This window comes from Papaver somniferum, chromosome 11 (assembly GCF_003573695.1).
Source record: "Papaver somniferum cultivar HN1 chromosome 11, ASM357369v1, whole genome shotgun sequence".
Taxonomy (NCBI): domain Eukaryota; kingdom Viridiplantae; phylum Streptophyta; class Magnoliopsida; order Ranunculales; family Papaveraceae; genus Papaver; species Papaver somniferum.
Window position 1 is genome coordinate 88,833,647 of NC_039368.1, and position 18,195 is coordinate 88,851,841.

The window sequence follows — 18,195 nt, forward strand, 5'->3', positions numbered from 1 at the left end:
AACGGTCTCCATACAATTCTAACTCCCTTTATTTATTTCTGAAATTAGGGTTCTTATTTGGGGTGGTTAAGGGAGTAGTGGTTGGTTATAGGTGGTGATGGTAGTGGTGAGAAAATAGTTTTGACGGTGGTTGCAGAAGTGGTAATGTAATTCAACTCAGGGAAGCGCTAATTGTGAAGACTTCTACATTTTATTTTTGCTGGTGCATCTTACGGGATATGTAGATATAAACAAATCTATATATCCACACGTTTTCATCGACTCTAGATCACTATCCTAATATTTTCATAGAAATGTTTCACCGTATCATAATGGACATCATCTGATAATCATTTCATCATGTTGGGAACAACATTTTTGTTGCTGAGATTTGAGAAATCCGTATGATTTGAAAAGAAAGATTTTGAACCAAATTTGGTTGTGAGACCAAAATACACTAAAATCTCTACTCTTTTGAGAGATTTGTTGTGAGACCAAAATACACTAAAAACTCCTTCAAACTCCCCAAAGAAACCAACTCTCTAATATTGTAGGGTTTTATGACTAACAGGGAGTTCAAGAGCTTTTTTTAAACTCCCCAGCGACTAACAGGTGTTTTATAGGGAGTTTAGGAGACTCCTCTAAACTCCCGCACGACTAACGGGGATTTGGAGAGACTTCCTCAGGACTAACAGGAAAAAATCCAAATACATTAAAATCTCTCGAACTCTCCCACGACTAACCCCGTGTTCACTTACGTAAGAATTTATTGAAAAGACAAGCAGACTTCTCGGGACGCTTAACGCCAGCTTTTCTTAACTAAAGGTAGATTTCATGTTCTTTATTTTGTTTGATTGAATAATTAGTAAAATAACTCGCATACTAGTAATGTAATGGCAGTGGGATTCCAGTGTGATGGAAATTGGATGTATTCAGGTTCTGAAGACGGCACCGTAGAGATTTGGGATTTGAGGTGAAAATAACTCCTACACTACTTTTGTATTACTTACAATTTTATCAATTGCTCGGACCATTTAGTCATCAGTACATTGGGAACCAGGTTGTTCAGAATCGTCGTCATGAGAAGTTGAGAACCTTATATCATTACGGAAGTACGTGGTTAGGCTATTACTAACTTTATACTTTCTATGATGTTTACTTAATCCTAGGTGCTTACAACATTCAGTTACGACTTACAAGCACTCTTTTTTGCTGGTTCATCGATGTTAGTTACTACTACTTCAAAGGTTTACCCTATGCACCCATATTAGTAATAACGTCTTGGAGTTCTTAACTACAGTTGTTTTTAATGATATTATTCTAATGTAGAATTTGTATCTCCAGAAATCTTGTCGTGACAAACGCTTTAATCTTTGTACTCATATTTTCATGATTTGACTGCATAATGCAAATTTGCTGTATGCTGAACCTCAAGTGGTTGTAGAGTGTATTTCAGACTTCTATGACTTCACTGTTCAGTTTCCATTGTCATCTTATTTTATTTCAGGGCTCCAGGTTGCCAGAGAGAATATGAAAGTCGTGCAGCTGTAAACACAGTTGTGCTTCATCCAAATCAGGTAACTTTACCATATTAACCTCCTGTATGACCAGTGGGGGTTTGTTTTACATCATAGTTTAAATTTTTAGAAACTAGTTGGGATGCTAACAGTTGGTTTGATACTTTCTTTTGGTACCCAGAACCAAAATCTGAGCCCTTGGATTTTGTTAGCTTCTAATGTTCACCTCATACACATCTGAGGCTTTGAACTTTGTTCCCCATAAGTTGATTCTTCATTTACTGCTTCTGAGTGATGGTTTATCAAAATTGATTGCAGTTGTAGAGATAGTGGTAAACAGGGTCTTTTCAGATTTGTGAAGAAAACAGTTTTTTAGATTTAAATTTAAACAGGCAAATAAATTTGTTTGAAAACTTTAGGGAAAAACACCAAGACTTGGATTCCACCACTGACCCATTATTTGATAAATTCTAATAATTAATATTCATGCAATTTTTCTTTTAGAGTGATTCTAATATTATGCCTTTTTGTATATTTTTGAAGTAATAATTGTAATCACAAAGTATAAAACATCAAAAGTTTTTAAAACCCAGCATGCTTCATCAAAATAATTCACAACTATTCAATAAAAACTAATATTTCAAATTCAATTCCATGCAAATAATCAAATAATAATATTGCAAATAAATAATAAAGTTAGAATTATACCATAAATAAGGACCAATGGCTTCCTCCGTCGCCTTGGCTAAGGGGTTTAGATCCTCATCCCAAAAACACACTCACAAGATGTATTCATGCTAAAATAGGTGTTTTTATTGATGTATATAAGATGAAACAGGAATTAGCAACGCTGTAGAAGTGTTACGGCGTCACTGTTACAAAGGGGTAAGTGTTTTTGAGACTGCTGTAAACGATAAGCCTTTATTGCTGTATAAGAACGATACTTGTTCTGCTTTTAAGACTGTCAAAGAACGACGGACTCTGCGAGTCTGTTCTTCGTCTTCTTCTTCCTCCTCGAGCAGCAGCAGCAACAACAATACCTCCTGTAACTTCTTCTTCTCGTCTCTCGTGAACTCCCAACTCTCTCCTAAGGGTTTCTAAACTAATCTAAGACTCGAAGCAATGCTTTATATAGCCAACAGGACCAAAATTCGCGTGCAAATCCGAGAGTATTTCTCTTTTTTTCTTCTCGAGCAGTTGAGAGAATAATCTCTTTTCTGTTGCTTTGTACGCGTCCTATGGCCAGTTATTACGCTCCAAAATTCTCTTAAGACTTGAACAAGACTAGGTGCATAGTTATCTAGCGTAAAAGTCTTCCAAAAATCTCTCACAAATATTTGAAAGTGAACAACACGGTATTTTCCTGTTTGGACTTTGATCCATTCTCCCGGTCATTCCAGCCCAATTGGTTGGGTTAAATTGCTTATAATGATCTTTTTATAGTCTAGGAAGTCCAGCCCAGTGAAAATCCGATGTTGAATCTCCTTAAAACTCGCTCAAATTCGAACCCCTAAAACTGTTCTTCTGCAGAGTTCTTTTCCCGCCAAAATCCAGTTTTGAAACTTTGAAGATGACCTCCCCCTATCCAGTTCCGGTGTCCCTTTAGTACATGCCCTGAAATGGGGTGCCCCTTATCCAAATTAGGGGTGCCTTTTGAAATTCTTCTGGGATATTTTCTGCACTTTTTCGGGGTTCCTCCGGGGTATTTCTGGGGTACTTCCGGTACACTTCTGGGGAGCTTCCGGTATGCTATCTACGGAGGTCCAAATGCCATATTTTTAGTCAATTTCGCCGCAAAACCTTATTTTTCCAAAAACACCTACAAATAAATAAAATAACAAAATAAGTACAAAATCGAGCACTAACACTATATACAATTGAGATATATTAGACACATAAACGCGTCTATCACTGAGAAACAATGAAAAACCTTTGACATGTGGTCTTTATTTTTGTTATAAAAGGTGACTGGATCCTATCGCGGACTCCATTGAACATATCATTTGACAAAAGCCCAACCAGAGGGTGCTGTAGTCCATCGGCACCGCTGTGCACGTTTTTCTTGATAAAGAAACTTGCTTCGGATATGACACGGCTCTATAACAGATCGCCTCTTCCGAAATTGAATGATAAGATAAAATTTCTGGAACACATTTTTAAAAGTACATTTGTTGCATGTGGATTTGCAGAGGGAACTTATATCTGGAGACCAAAATGGCAATATACGGGTCTGGGATTTGACAGCTAATTCATGTAGTTGCGAGTTGGTATGTATCCCCAAGGCATATTTAGTGCTTGGATATATGTTGTTCTAATCTCTAATATTCTGGGTTTCTTTCCCGCTGTAACATGAGGTTCAATTAGTTGCATCTGTAAAGTGATGATACAGTATTATCATTTATATCTTAAACCGAATCGTGCAGGTTCCAGAGGTAGATACAGCAGTAAGGTCCTTAACAGTGATGTGGGACGGGAGCTTGGTTGTTGCTGCAAACAACCATGGAACATGTTATGTGTGGCGCTTGATGTGTGGAATGCAGGTATCATGTTATGATGTATGCTATAGCTTTGGAATTAGAGAGTAATGCATATAGTTTCTTTCTTTCATTTCTGGTTGAAATAATTAGAAGATTTACTTCTGTAATGATCTTCTGTGTTGCTATTGGGTATATTCTTGTATATTTGCATATATTCACTTACTTGTCTTAAGAAGATATTCACCTCTTTTAGAATGTATTTAGAATATTGGTTGTAACCCTAACTCCTATATATAGGAGTCTTTGTTATCAATGAAAACACAATTGAATCATCTCTCGTTTTGTTCTTCAAGTTATCTCGTCTTGTCTTAGGTTATAGAAACCTTCATGGTATCGTGAGTCCGGTAACAATGTCTAGTATTTTAACTTCAACTTCCTCTTCACCAAACAAACAGTCTTCTATATATACTCTAGCTTCTAATGATGGACCAGGAACTATCATCACACATGTAGTTCTCAAAGGATCAAACTATGAAGAATGGGCTAAAGGGTTTCGTATTTCTTTGGGTGCGAAACGCAAGCTGGGTTTCATTAACGGTAACCTCTCGAAACCTTCTGATGATTCTTCTGACCTGGATGACTGGTGGACTATAAACTACATGATCGTTGCCTGGATTTTTAACACTATTGATCCAGTTCTTCGATCCTCAATTTCTTATCGTGACACCGCCTTTGATTTATGGGAAGATATCAGGCTTCGTTTTTCTCTTGGGAATGGAATAAAAATATTTCAACTTAAATCTGATGTCGCCAGTTGCAAACAAAAAGATGGAGAGTCTATTCAAGACTATTATGGGAGGTTGAAGAAACTCTGGGATGACATCAATGACTTTGATGCTTTACCTTCGTGTAAGTGCTCCGGTTGTACCTGTGATCTTAATCTCACTCTACGTACTCGACGTAACAATGATCAGGTACGCGAGTTTTTAATGGGTCTTATACCCTATTATGCTAATGTTCGTTCTAGTATTTTGGGCACCGAACCACTTCCGTCTCTGCACACTGTGTATTCTCGTCTCATTCAAGAGGAAGAGGTTCGATCTTATACTCAGCCGAAGGAGGATATCGTTTCTCCAATGGCTTTTCTTGCTCACGGCAATAAGCCACAAGGATCGAAATCAGGAGCTGTCAAAACTCCGTTGAAGTGCACCTATTGTGGTCATAATGGACATCTTGAGGATCGATGTTGGGAGAAGCATGGGTATCCAGATGGTCGCCAGCCCAGACGTCCACCTGCTGCTTATCTCAAAACCGAGTCACCAGTTCAACGTACTCAACCAGCGGCTAAGGCAAACGCTGTCGTTGGTGAGATGCCAACTCCAAATCATGTTCGTCTCTCTGGTAAGCGTGGTCAAATCTGGATTGTTGACACAGGAGCTTCCAATCATGTTTGTTGTGATGACACTGTGTTTGCATCCTGTGATAATATTAGTCCTCTTCAGGTTGGCCTGCCTAATGGTGTCAGCATACAAGCAACCAAAATTGGCATTGTGCAGATAAATGATTTTCTCATATTGCACAATGTGCTGTTTGTTCCTCAATTCACATGCAATCTTCTTTCAGTTTCTCAACTTTTATCTTCATCCCATGCTACTCATGCACAGAAGAATAATATAAGTGTTCAATTCACTAACTCTGAATGTGTTATACAGGACCATACTTTGAGGACGAGGATTGGTATGGGTAAGCTCATGGATGGGCTGTATTGCTTGATGGGGAAACCAGCTCGTGTCAACGTTGTGTTAGAGAAGACTGCAACAGAATTATGGCACAAACGGCTTGGTCATCCTCTATCCAAGCCTTGAAGTTCTACCTCAGATTGGTTGTGTTGATAGTCAGTTAGATTTTCATGCTTGCGATATCTGTCATAGAGCCAAGCAAACTCGTACTTCGTTTCCATTGAGTAATAGTAGGGCAGTTGATTTATTTGAGTTAATTCATTGCGACGTTTGGGGGCCTTATCATCCAAATCGTGCCTGTAACTCAAGATATTTTTTAACCATTGTTGATGATTTTTCTAGATGTGTTTGGGTGTATTTGATGAAAACCAAAGATGAGGTACCTACCTTGTTAACAAACTTCTTCGCACTAGTTGAAACAGTTTACTAGAAAGGTTAAGACTTTACGTAGTGATAATGGAACTGAGTTCAAAGGTCTTGTTCCTTATTTTCGAAACAATGGCATTATTCATCAAACCTCTGTCGTTAAGACACCACAGCAAAATGCTAGGGTGGAAAGAAAGCATCGTCACATTCTCAATGTTGCTCGTGCGCTACGTTTTCAAGCATCCTTACCAATCGACTTTTGGGGAGAATGTGTTCTTACTGCTGCCTACTTAATTAATCGAACCCCTTCTCGTGTTCTTCACTTCAAGACGCCTTATGATCTTCTTTATGGTTCGGCTCCACTATTCACTCTCTCAGGGTTTTTGGATGTCTCTGTTACGCAAAAAACCTTACTCCTGGTGATAAATTTGACAGTCGCAGTCGTCGTTGCATATTTCTCGGCTATCCATTTGGAAAGAAGGCCTGGCATCTATTTGATCTTGACACAGGTCATTACTTTCAGTCTCGAGACGTACATTTTATTGAAGATACTTTCCCGTTGGCAGACAATGATGAGCTTCTGAAACTGCACTCACTGTATTCTGATGCGTCAGTGATTCAGTTACTAGAAATTTGTCTGACGATCATTTTACAGCTGACTCAATAATGCACATGTATCTGGTGGTTCTTCTTCCGCTGCTACTCTCTCGCCTGTTGACTCTCCCCTCCACAGACTAGTTCTCATAGTCCGTCAGTCTTCTTGGATGATGTACAACACACACACATACTGCTGAGAATGATGCACATATTGATTCAGCACCTGCTTCTTCTTCTGTGTGCCTGCGTCTGGTACAGAAGTTGTTACTTCTTCTCTCACGGAAATACGGATAGTCGAGATCCTCATGATATAGTTGCAGACGAGGAACTTGGCGGGGTAAACGTACAAAATTTGAGAACGTTAGGCACAAGGATTTTGTCCAATGGCAGGATGTTTCAAAACAATCTAACACAACCTTGGTTTCCCCTGCAGCTTCACCTATACCAGTCAAGTCCTCAGGTACTCCCTATCCTATAACTCATTTTGTGAATTGTGATGCATTTTCTACTGCACATCGTTTTTTTGTTGCAGCCATTTCAAATGATGTTGAACCAAATCATTTAAAGAGGCAATGGCTGATCCACGATGGCGTCAGGCAATGCAGGATGAAATTGCTGCACTTATTTCCAATGGTACATGGACAATTGAAGATTTGCCTGCCAACAAGTCTGCAATTGGTTGCATGTGGGTTTTTCGCATTAAGCGAAAATCTGATGGCTCTGTTGAGCGTTACAAAGCCAGATTAGTTGTTTTGGAAATCATCAACAGGAAGGAATTAATTTCACTGAAACTTTTGCTCCAACAGTAAAGATGGTCTGTGCGAACTCTTCTTGCGGTTGCTGCAATAAACAACTGGGAGTTAGTTCAGATGGATGTGCACAATGCTTTTCTTCATGGGGATTTAAATGAAGAAGTCTATATGCGACTTCCTCCTGGTTTTAGTAAGGGTTATCTGGCAAGGTTTGTAGACTTCGTAAGTCATTGTATGGTCTACGTCAGGCTCCACGGTGTTGGTATGCTAAGCTAGCAGCTGCTTTGCGTACATATGGGTTTTCTACCAGTGCTTCTGATCACTCGTTATTTCTTTATCGTCATGGGAATATTATCATGTATATTCTTGTATATGTGGACGATCTTGTTATTGCTGGTAACAACACAGCTGCTATTCGAAAATTTCAGGAATATCTAGGCAGATGTTTTCACATGAAGAATTTGGGAAAATTAAAATACTTTCTAGGCATTGAGTAGCTAGAAGTTCCAAAGGAATTTTCCTTTGTCAGCGCAAATATGCTCTAGATATATTGACAGAAACAGGTCTTCTTGGTTCAAAACCAGTTAATACTCCCATGGAAGAAAATCATAGGCTGGCTCTTGCCTCAGACCAACCTATGACTGATCCTGCTCGTTACAGAAGGTTGGTAGGAAACTGATTTATCTTAATCTTACACGGCCGGATCTGTGTTATTCTGTTCATATTCTTTCCCAGTTTTTACAACATCCAACTCAATCACATTGGGATGCTGCACTTCGAGTTGTGCGTTATTTGAAATCTAGCCCGGGGCAAGGTATTTTACTTCGTGCTGATTCCAAGTTAGTTCTTGATGCTTATTGTGATGCAGATTGGGCTAGCTGTCCACTTAGCGACGTTCACTCACGGCACATTTATCTTTCTCGGGGGTTCTCCTATATCTTGGAAAACGAAGAAACAAACCACAGTTTCTCGTTCTTCAGCCGAAGCAGAATATCGTGCTTTGGCTTCCACAACTTGTGAAATCATTTGGTTAAAAGGGTTATTACGGAATTTTGGTATAGGACATACAAAACCAGTCTCTATTCATTGTGATAGTCAAGCAGCGTTACATATTGCTAATAATCCTGTCTTTCATGAACGAACAAAGCATATCGAGATTGACTGTCACTTTGTGCGTGACGAAATACTTCGAGGTACTATTCGTCCATCCTATATTCATACTACCTCTCAACTAGCTGATATTCTGACAAAGCCTTGGGACGTCAGCAGTTTCAAACTCTTCTTCTCAAGATGGGCATTTCGACTCTTCAGGCTCCAACTTGAGGGGGGGTATTGGGTATATTCTTGTATATTTGCATATATTCACTTACTTGTCTTAAGAAGATATTCACCTCTTTTAGAATGTATTTAGAATATTGGTTGTAACCCTAACTCCTATATATAGGAGTCTTTGTTATCAATGAAAACACAATTGAATCATCTCTCGTTTTGTTCTTCAAGTTATCTCGTCTTGTCTTAGGTTATAGAAACCTTCAGTTGCTGTTAGTATTTTGACTTGAGTTAAATCTACTGCAGACTATGACCAATTTTGAGCCACTTCATAAACTACAAGCACACGACGGCTACATCCTTAAGTGTCTGTTATCACCTGAGTTTTGTGAACCCGATAGGTTTGAACATCCATGTTTTCTTTTCATTGCTATTATCAAGAATTCAAGATTTCCATCTCATAATCAAGTCGGGTGACTTCTGACCCGCTATGGTACTCCATTTTTCTTAGATATCTGGCTACGACATCATCTGACCATACAGTTAAGATATGGAATGTTGATGGTTTCACCTTGGAGAAAACTTTAGTCGGTTAGTATACAATTAGCACTGAGATGTTAACTGTTCTTATTGTTTCCAACAAGCAAAACCTTATAGTTAGTTTGTGACAGGGCATCAACGCTGGGTATGGGACTGTGTCTTTTCAGTTGACGGTGCTTACTTAATCACAGGTGTGGTATAAAATATCTTATTGAACTAACTCGAATCGTGCTCAACTGTTTTCTTGTGTTGTTAATTCTTGAAGTGACCTAATTTGTACGCTACTACATCCTGTGCAGCTTCATCTGATACCACAGCAAGGCTCTGGAAAATAGATAGTGGTGAAGCCATGGGAGTATACCAAGGCCATCATAAAGCAAATGTTTGTTGTGCACTTCACGATGGTGCTGAATCTTCTCAATATTGAGCTTAGGGAATACCTGGTACATTCTTCTAACACCCCTCAGAGTAGTCCACGTGTAAATATGCTTCAGATTGTTTATATTTTCATCCAGTAGCTTTTACTGTTGTGTAGTGGTTGTATTAGAGGTGTGAATCATTGTTATGTGATCTATGCTTTGCTTCTAGATTAGCATATGTAGAAATGTTAAATGTATTCCTATCTGCATAGTCTTAATCTTTGGTTCGATATCTTAAAAGAAAATCTGAAGCAAAACCCGTCATTTTGTATAAAATTTTTAGTATTACATTATGAAATAAGTGGTTACAGCTATTTATCCCTGGAAATCTCCCTAGTCCAGTTCATTCAGTTGTGGAATTCTTTAGAGAATAAATCAGGCAACCTGATCTGTTATACATTCCTCCGGGAAAGTAATATTTATAAAATAGAAGATTTCCATATTGACCCACTTTTTGAATTGTGGATAGCATGTCAATATCCGGATGCCCTCAGTCCATGTCGAATACATCCCTTTTTATGCTTAAATAAGTAATTAAATATATCTCAAATATCATCCGACATTCCAGTATTATTTTTTACATTTGATAATATTTGATGATAATTGTAGATTTAGAAAAGTGGAAGTATAGTTTTAAAATTACATATTCATATGGATTGTTTTTGTATTGTCAAATATGAATTATCCCTTGTCTCTAAATTAATTCCCAACTCATAAATCTCTTCAGCAATATGATATCGTTACTAAAGTTTGTGGTCCTTGGAACTATGACGAAAGAAATGTGACTTGGGATAGGAACAGCTTTCGTGAGAACAGTTAATGGATTATCTGCCTGGAGAGGTACCCTAACCGATTTCAATCTTTTCTTCCTTTTTCAGTATCAAATTTAGGGAGACATAGAGATAGAGAGTGAGAGTGAGAGTGAGAGTGAGACCACAACTTTCTTTATCCTTGACCAACCCCCACCAAACCAATTGCAGTTGGTGCAGCCTCTGCCACCTAAAAATGGGCCAGATATACTTTTACATTTCTTGTAGAAGCGTGGAACACTTGAATCATATACAGCTGTGTATTTTTCGTAGGTAAAGTATGTTCAATTCCAGAAGTAATGGGTATCTGGTGCTACTAACTTAGATGAAGTCTCCCTGATCATACTGGTCAAATTCTGTTTAGCAGAATCAATCCCGACACTTACCCTATGAATCAGGTCTTAGAGCAAATTGGTGGATTTAGGGGGAAATCACATAAAACTAAAAATGCACCTAATTTACTTTTGGGTATATAAGATCAGATTTAAGATTTCTATCTCCAACCTTAAAAACTGATATGGATATAGCAATTATAGCGATCACCTGTGTGGGTGCTTTTATATGTTATTATCTATGTTGTATTCAGAAAAGTAAAATATTTATAACAAAATAGACTCTTTACCTGTAAAATTAGTAGATCTTTTAGCTGCACATGTTATGCTTCTGATTTCCGAATCATCAGATAGGACTTTGAAGTTGAACCTTAGGTGGTTTGGCATTAAATAAATATCCCAGTGTCTTCACAACATCAAGCTTGATACTCCCCACCTCAGGGGTTGACCCCTCGCTGCCTTGCTGTTTCATGACATATTTTGGACAAAAGATAAATTGCCACAATTCTACACCTCATTTACATTTCCAAATCTCTACATCATGCTTTGATGCATAAGGAAACACATAACCAAAAAACAATTCAAGTTAGTGTCAATATCATGAGGGTCTTTCATTAAAGTAAGTTATGCCCAATAATGGCCCCCCTAACTTTGTTTTCTAAAACCTCAAAAAAAAAAAAAAAAAAAAAAAAAACTTGATTCTTTATGAATTATCAAGTCCTTATTGAGTACCAATTCACCTTTCTCTTGGCTTTTGATCACTCATTGAAGACCTCTTGAATGCAACACAAAGAAAAACAAGAAATTGAAGAACAAGTATAACAGAAGAAAATCAAGATAAGCCTTGGATTGTTTTATCATCAAAACAAAACAAAACAAAACAAAACAAGTAAACAAATCCAATCTTTTCCTTTCATCATAATTCCCACCACAGAGAAACTTCCATTTTAAGAGCCAATACCAAAGTCATGGGAGAGAATGAGCAGAAAAAGAAGAAACAGAAACATAAACACACAGATCAAAAATCATCAGACCACCCGGCCTTCAAGCGGAGTACAGACGTCAAGGGAATTCGTTTCGGCAGTCAATTCATTGTAAAATCGTTCACGGTTCGAAGAGCTTCATCTCTACAACTATCACGCCTTCTTCGTCTTGCACCTTCTGATCATCCTCTCTTTCCTTCAACGACAGCTTTCATACCAACTAACTTCACCATTTTGGCTCACCACGCGTGGCACACTCTTACACTAGGCCTTGGCACAAAGAACTCCAAAGTCGTCGTATTTGTTTTTGAATCAGAAAATATGAAGTTATCCGTGGATCGCTTATGGCCGTCGGAGATTCCATTAGGAGAAGTTAACAGAAAGCTCGTGCGCGGTTTGAATGGATGCGAGATAGCTCGATTCAAGTTTAGAAAAGGGTGCATCACTTTCTATGTTTTTGCAGTACGAAAGGTGAATGTGATAGGGTTCTCGCGCGCAGAAGATCTTAGGTTAATTCTTCAATCAGTGGCTTCACTCAAGGATTTCTTGGATCATACTGCTATGCTTGCATTGCCAAATCAAAGAACAATCAATTACTCATCACAAGAAGCTGCCATGGCTCATTAGCTAGAACATACATACTCATTCATTATTTCCTCAATGATTTTCATGGTATTTCTTTGTTCCCTTCTCCGATGAAGATTATTTTTGGCGCACCGATTTTATGTAATTTATTAATATGGAAATTGTAGTTATTCATGCTATGTCAAAAATTATTATGCTGATAAAATTAAGGACAATAATTTTGGTACGGGTAGACTATTGCCAGTGTTTCCGTCAGTGTTTTACTTTGGACTTTGGATTATCCTGCAATTAAGGCTGTAATTAGGGCTGTCAATGGATATTCGACATCCGGTATCCGTTTCCGAACATCCGGATTCCGTTAGGTTAATATCCGACATAACGGCTATCCGATATCCGATAACCTTAACGTAACGGATATCCGTTTATTAACATAACGGTACCGGTTAAGGGAGTTTCCGTTAGGTTAATATCCGATACCGTTAGTGTATAACTATATCATAAAATTTTCGGAAATTTTCGATACCTAATACCCTTTAGGTTTACTCTTTAGCCATTTGATTACGTCTCTCCTAAGTAAATATCGGAAATTATCGAATATTAACGGAAATTATCGGAAATTATTGAATATTGACGGAAATTATCGGAAATTATTGGAAGTTTTTTGTATCATGAGTAGATAACGAAAATTAACGGAATAGTATCCGATATCCGATAGCTTATCCTTAACCTTATCGATATTGAATTTTTGGATTCCGACGGACATTATCGGATACCGGATATCCGATAACCCTTAACCTTAACCTTATCGGTATTGCCAATATCCGACGGATTTTTATCCATTGACAGCCCTAGCTGTAATGACTAATCTTGTGCCTTAATTTTTCAACTCTTGAATACAGTACTTCGTCATGACATTAAATAACAAAAATGAATGATTCAAAGCCCGTGTCATGGTTTCTGAGGTGTGTAATATAAGCTCCGACGTATTTTTAACGTCAGCTCGACGACTAACAGATAATAATAGATTTAAGAAAGGTACATGAACTTATGCTTTTCTTTGTTATGGTCTTTGGGGTGTGGGGGGACTTGTTGACAACCACACACACACCCAATTACTAAGGCTCACCACTAAGAACTCAATCATGTCTCTCCGACCTCCCACGCTCATTAACAAGTTAGCACGTTATGATGTACTTCAATTCTTGCAGTTCCTCGAAGCCAAGACATTTGGTAGACATCGCCATCCTGCAAGACCTTGACATGATTTTGGGATTTGATATTAGGTGAAGCCCATGATAAATGTATATAACGATGTGGAACACGAACTGTGATTACGCTGCAAAGCCAGAGAAAGGGTTGAAGGAAGTTGAGAAATTCTAAACAAAAAGCAGGAAGAAAGAAGGCAAGGGATCATTTTCCTTGTAACTAGCACTGTACACACCAGAACAGTCTATTTTGCTATGAAAATATATGTTCTCTCCACGCTGTAGAAGGCAGCAGAAAGGGAAGTGTTGCAACTCATAAGAGAAATAGAAGATTAACCATTTGTAACCATAAATATAAATATAAGACATTGATTTCCAAGGCGCAATGAAAATCATGGACCAAAAATATCTTACTTCTAGAAGTTATTCAAAAACTTTGGTCTGGTTTAGCAACTTACACCAACTAATAACCAATTAAAGTGTATCTTTCACTTGGTTAAATAAAAACAAAACAATTTTGCAGCAATCTACGTGCTGCTAATATTCTATTTAATGTAAACAGAAACCACTTTTTATCTCAGAGTTTTGTATAAATTCCTTCAGGAATACAGCAGTTTTCATGTGGTAACTAGTTTTCCCTCCTAGTTTTGTGTTGTGGATATTAGTTAGGTGTCAGGTGTAGCTGTCCCTTGGTTGAGCTCTGCAAATCTCATGCCCACACGCATAGAGTGTTTGAGAAACTTCTCTGCGCATCGACGGATGCAAGACTCCTCTTGTTTGTCAAGGGACTTGCGGCGGAAAGTGTCCACACAGTCAACAAAGCATCTCTCTACCAAAGAATTGTACATCCTCAAACTGCACATTGATTTGGGAACAAAAGAAAATAGAAACGTCAGCTACGACAATAAGGAAGAAATCTAGATAGAAAAACATTAGGAGACTTAGTTTCCCTTATACCCAATACAAGGGTGAGTGCGGGAAACAGACAATTGATGAAACACAATGTAGTTGTATGAACATGATATTTGTTCAGCGAACATGCATAAGCCTAATTAACATAAAACAAGTTAACCTTTCAAGGATGAATTCCCCGTGAATAAATTTTGAAAATCAAGTTTAACATTTTTTTCCATGACATCCATATTTAACAAAATGTAAGCATAATATCATCAGGGAACTCTAGCAATTTGGTGGTAAAAATGCACAAAAATTATCGAGAGGTTGACACCACAAACTGGAGTCCTTATAGAGGTCTTAATACCATTCAAGCACACAATACACGTTGTAATTTTGTCAATGACTTTATTCTAGACCATATCAATTTTTACATTGAAAACCCCATCACGAACTTCCTGCTAGAGGCACCTATCGAAATTAGTTCAGGGTCATTCTTAGAGCATGCGTCCAAGGATTCATGGCCGAATGCCAGAAACAAACCGGGGAAACACAAACCCCAAAAACCTCCGATTTAAGATTCCTTCAGGCACATTAAATAATAATATGTGGCAGCCTACGGAAGTAATTGCAGTAAGAAGCCTCTGTCTATAGTTTACATGTAAGCTTATTAAAGTAATTAGCAGTAAGAAACCTCTGCACTACCTTCCCCATTCGTCCTACTTTCTTAGGAAACATATAAAGTAACCTGTCACTCTATCACTCTACTAATGAAGCAGTCACTCTATCACTCTACTAATGTCACAGAATTCGGGGGTGGAACAAGACCAGACCAATTAAAGTGAATTTGGAGGCACCACCAATTGCTTGTTAGGAAAAAGAAAAGGCTATGTAGTAGCAAACAGGTTGAAATTTTGGGCACTGCTTCATTGTTGTATGTCTCTCTATAAGACTTGCATTTCAAAAAAAATAAAGTACGAAAATAAATTTTGAAATTCCACTTTATACTAAGAATTCTGCTGCTAATGTATCATAAGTTCACATCCTATAGACAAAGGCCTCCACAAAAGTCAATATAAATTTCGAGCATGCTCATTGCTATACGAGTACACGAGTAATTAAGCAAAACTGGAGCAACTCAACTTGTTATAACTGCAGATACAAATATCATAAGTGGGCACTGGACTGAAAGATTATTTCTACTGTCCAAACTCCTAATCCATCTACCAATAGCATATCAATCGGTGCTGAATCAAACAATTACTTTACTCATTCTGAAACTACACATCAACCAAATTTGTCCAACAAAACCTAATCAATCTGGTCACTCTTCATAACCAAAACTTTCCATCCACCCAAATCACCAAAACTCCTATCATCACTCAAAAAATGCATCTACATCTAGATAAAACCTTTCTTTAGAAGGATTCATAATCCATTATAACATCGTTCTTAACAATTTGATGTGTAAATGATAAAATAACAGATTATAACCAGTCCGAATAATAGATCTCTTATAAAGGAAGGAATTCAACAAATGAAAAGAAGAAACATCGAAATACCTGTCCCTAACTTGGAGCTGATCAATCATAGTAGACATTCTCATCTTGTCTTCCTCAGGCATAGCATCGATATCGCCCATCATACTCTTGTCCATCTTTACTGTGAATTAGGGTTTTGCTCACGGAACGCTTACTTCTGCCTCTTTAGCTTTACCCTCCCACACAAGCTTCGTTTGTTGTTGTTCGCAAACCAAAACCCTAGTTAAGAGTACCTTTCTTGTGTAGGACACTCAGTCAAATAACACCGTCTTTCTGAGTGCTTTCGTGGGTAGTTCTGTTTACACCCAAACAAATTTGCAGCGCACTGCGCACCAGGCTCTTTTCAGAAATGTTATTCGGGCCGGGTGAGTTCTATTTATTGGGCTACCACAGGAGTCGCGACATCCAGAGTCGATGAGGAACACCTCCAATACCCCCGGCGCCGGCATCTCCGCGAGGCACACCTTTGCAGACGAAGAAACTCGCGCCAGAACCCCATTGGAGAGAAATCAACCGTCCAATTTTGTCACGCGAGAAGATTTGGAGCAACTTCTTCGGAATCGAATCAAAATTTATGATATAGACATGCATCAGCATCAACCCCCTTACCCGCCTAAAATACAAAGAATTCCTCTTCCAAGAGGATACTCTTCTCCTCAATTCACTTTATACGATGACATCGGGAATGCATGTGAATATATCTCTCGATTCCTGGAGTCCCTAGGCGAACATGAATACAATCACGTTCTTCGTCTGAGGGAGTTTTCAAAATCGCTTACCGTAAGAGCATACACGTGGTACAACAACATCACACCAAACAACTTCCCCAACTGGGGTGGCATGGTTACGGCTTTCTATAATAAGTACTTCTTCGTGTCTGAGCAAGTTACCTTCTCGGATCTAGGAAGGATGTTCCAACGAGATAACGAACATCCAAATGATTTTGTCAAGATATTCAGGGTTCAAGCGCTATACTGTCGCGACCCAGACGTGAACGAAAACAATTGGTGAATTCCCGCATGAACGGTATGGCTCCCATCTATCGTGCCTTATTAGAGAACCTGCGGTTACAGACATTCTCTGAACTCCATGAGGAAGCCAAACGATCGACCACGACAGCACCAACATTGTTAGAAAGAACCAGGCCAACCAGAGACGAAGATGCACGCGAAACTCGAGGAAGTAGATGTATCGTCAACAAGCAATACAACGCCGGCCCCTCCTCTGTGAGCGTAGTAGACGAAGGAGGAAAATGAAAGGCCCAAGCAGAAGACCAACAGTCCAAGCGCGCGGCACCAGCACGACGGGCGGCTCCGCCACGGAGGGCCGCCGCCAAAGCTCCCATGCGTCTTCACGAAGCTGAAGAAGATGCCCTGGATTTCCCGTTCCTGATCGAGGAGGTAATTGAACTCTTAGAGGCATGGATCCGAGATGATGTCATCATACTACCACCTCCCAGGCGCCCACCGACCGAAGCCGGGATGGCAAGCCCCAAATACTGCCGCTACCACAGGTTTGTTCACCATCCGCCCAGTGATTGCAACAGACTGAAGCATATCTTCAAGGAGAAGGTCGAAGCAGGGGAACTTCAGCTGGGAAACGAGGGAGTACATAGAGATCCACTTCCAGTTAGGAATTGCGGGATCCCTGGGGACTCCGTACACGAGAATGTACAATCCATGATGCAGCATGTATGCGAAATTCTCTACCTTTCCAAGGCACATCGTCAAGATATCTTTACAGCCCTCAATCGTGTTGTGCCGGGAAAACGACTTTTTCCTGTTACGGAAGCCACACCAGGAGCCCAATCTCTTTCAGGAAACGATGCCGAAAAACACAATTGGGGACTGCTGATCACGACCTATCTAAGAGGCGCTGAGCACGACAACGCACTGATCGATGCGACCTCTGACTTCAATGTCGTTACCATCAAGACTCTGAGAGTTGCGGGAATTTTGAAGCAAGAGGCTACCCACTCCCCAAACATGGTCAAGAATTCGGAAGGAGAAACAATGAATGCATACGGCTACATTAACCTCGAGATCAAGGTGGGAGACGTTATAACGCATAGCAAATTCCACATTGTCAAAAAATAAGTTATGACATGATCCTGGGGCGCTCGTGGGTATTTGATAACGAAGCAAAATTGGGAGCATCCCCTCTGCCAGTGTCGACACCCGAAAGAGTTTCC

The 18,195-nt window shown here is 39.1% G+C and overlaps 3 protein-coding genes across 3 annotated transcripts; 2 read left to right on the forward strand and 1 right to left on the reverse strand.

Annotated features, from left to right (window-relative positions):
- Nucleotides 1-857: 857 nt before the first annotated feature.
- LOC113320417 (target of rapamycin complex subunit LST8-like) lies at nucleotides 858-9,663 on the forward strand (the record flags this gene model as incomplete). The annotated part of the gene is made up of 8 exons (XM_026568332.1): nucleotides 858-952; nucleotides 1,487-1,556; nucleotides 3,686-3,763; nucleotides 3,920-4,036; nucleotides 9,003-9,097; nucleotides 9,208-9,287; nucleotides 9,368-9,427; nucleotides 9,536-9,663. Coding segments are annotated over 8 exons (723 nt in total), but the record flags the coding sequence as incomplete, so codon positions are not given.
- Nucleotides 9,664-11,474: 1,811 nt separating this feature from the next.
- Nucleotides 11,475-12,590, forward strand: LOC113320947. Its single transcript, XM_026568850.1, has one exon. The coding sequence runs from the start codon at nucleotides 11,765-11,767 to the stop codon at nucleotides 12,404-12,406; it is 642 nt and encodes a 213-aa protein (XP_026424635.1). The 5' UTR covers nucleotides 11,475-11,764; the 3' UTR covers nucleotides 12,407-12,590.
- A 1,371-nt stretch (nucleotides 12,591-13,961) lies between these two features.
- Nucleotides 13,962-16,243, reverse strand: LOC113321104 (mitochondrial import inner membrane translocase subunit Tim9). Its single transcript, XM_026568985.1, has 2 exons — nucleotides 16,026-16,243; nucleotides 13,962-14,424 (listed from the first exon to the last, which is right to left on the reverse strand). Exons 1-2 carry the CDS (start codon nucleotides 16,118-16,120, stop codon nucleotides 14,235-14,237), a joined length of 285 nt encoding a protein of 94 aa, XP_026424770.1. The 5' UTR covers nucleotides 16,121-16,243; the 3' UTR covers nucleotides 13,962-14,234.
- Nucleotides 16,244-18,195: the final 1,952 nt, after the last annotated feature.

Excerpts from the sequence above, each read along its gene's own strand:
- LOC113320947 (XM_026568850.1), top strand. The coding sequence starts at position 11,765 with ATGGGAGAGAATGAGCAGAAAAAGAAGAAACAGAAACATAAACACACA.
- LOC113321104 (XM_026568985.1), bottom strand. The coding sequence starts at position 16,120 with ATGGACAAGAGTATGATGGGCGATATCGATGCTATGCCTGAGGAAGAC. Across the intron at positions 14,425-16,025 it reads CAGCTCCAAGTTAGGGACAG|TTTGAGGATGTACAATTCTT; the intron begins GTATTTCGATGT and ends ATCAATGTGCAG.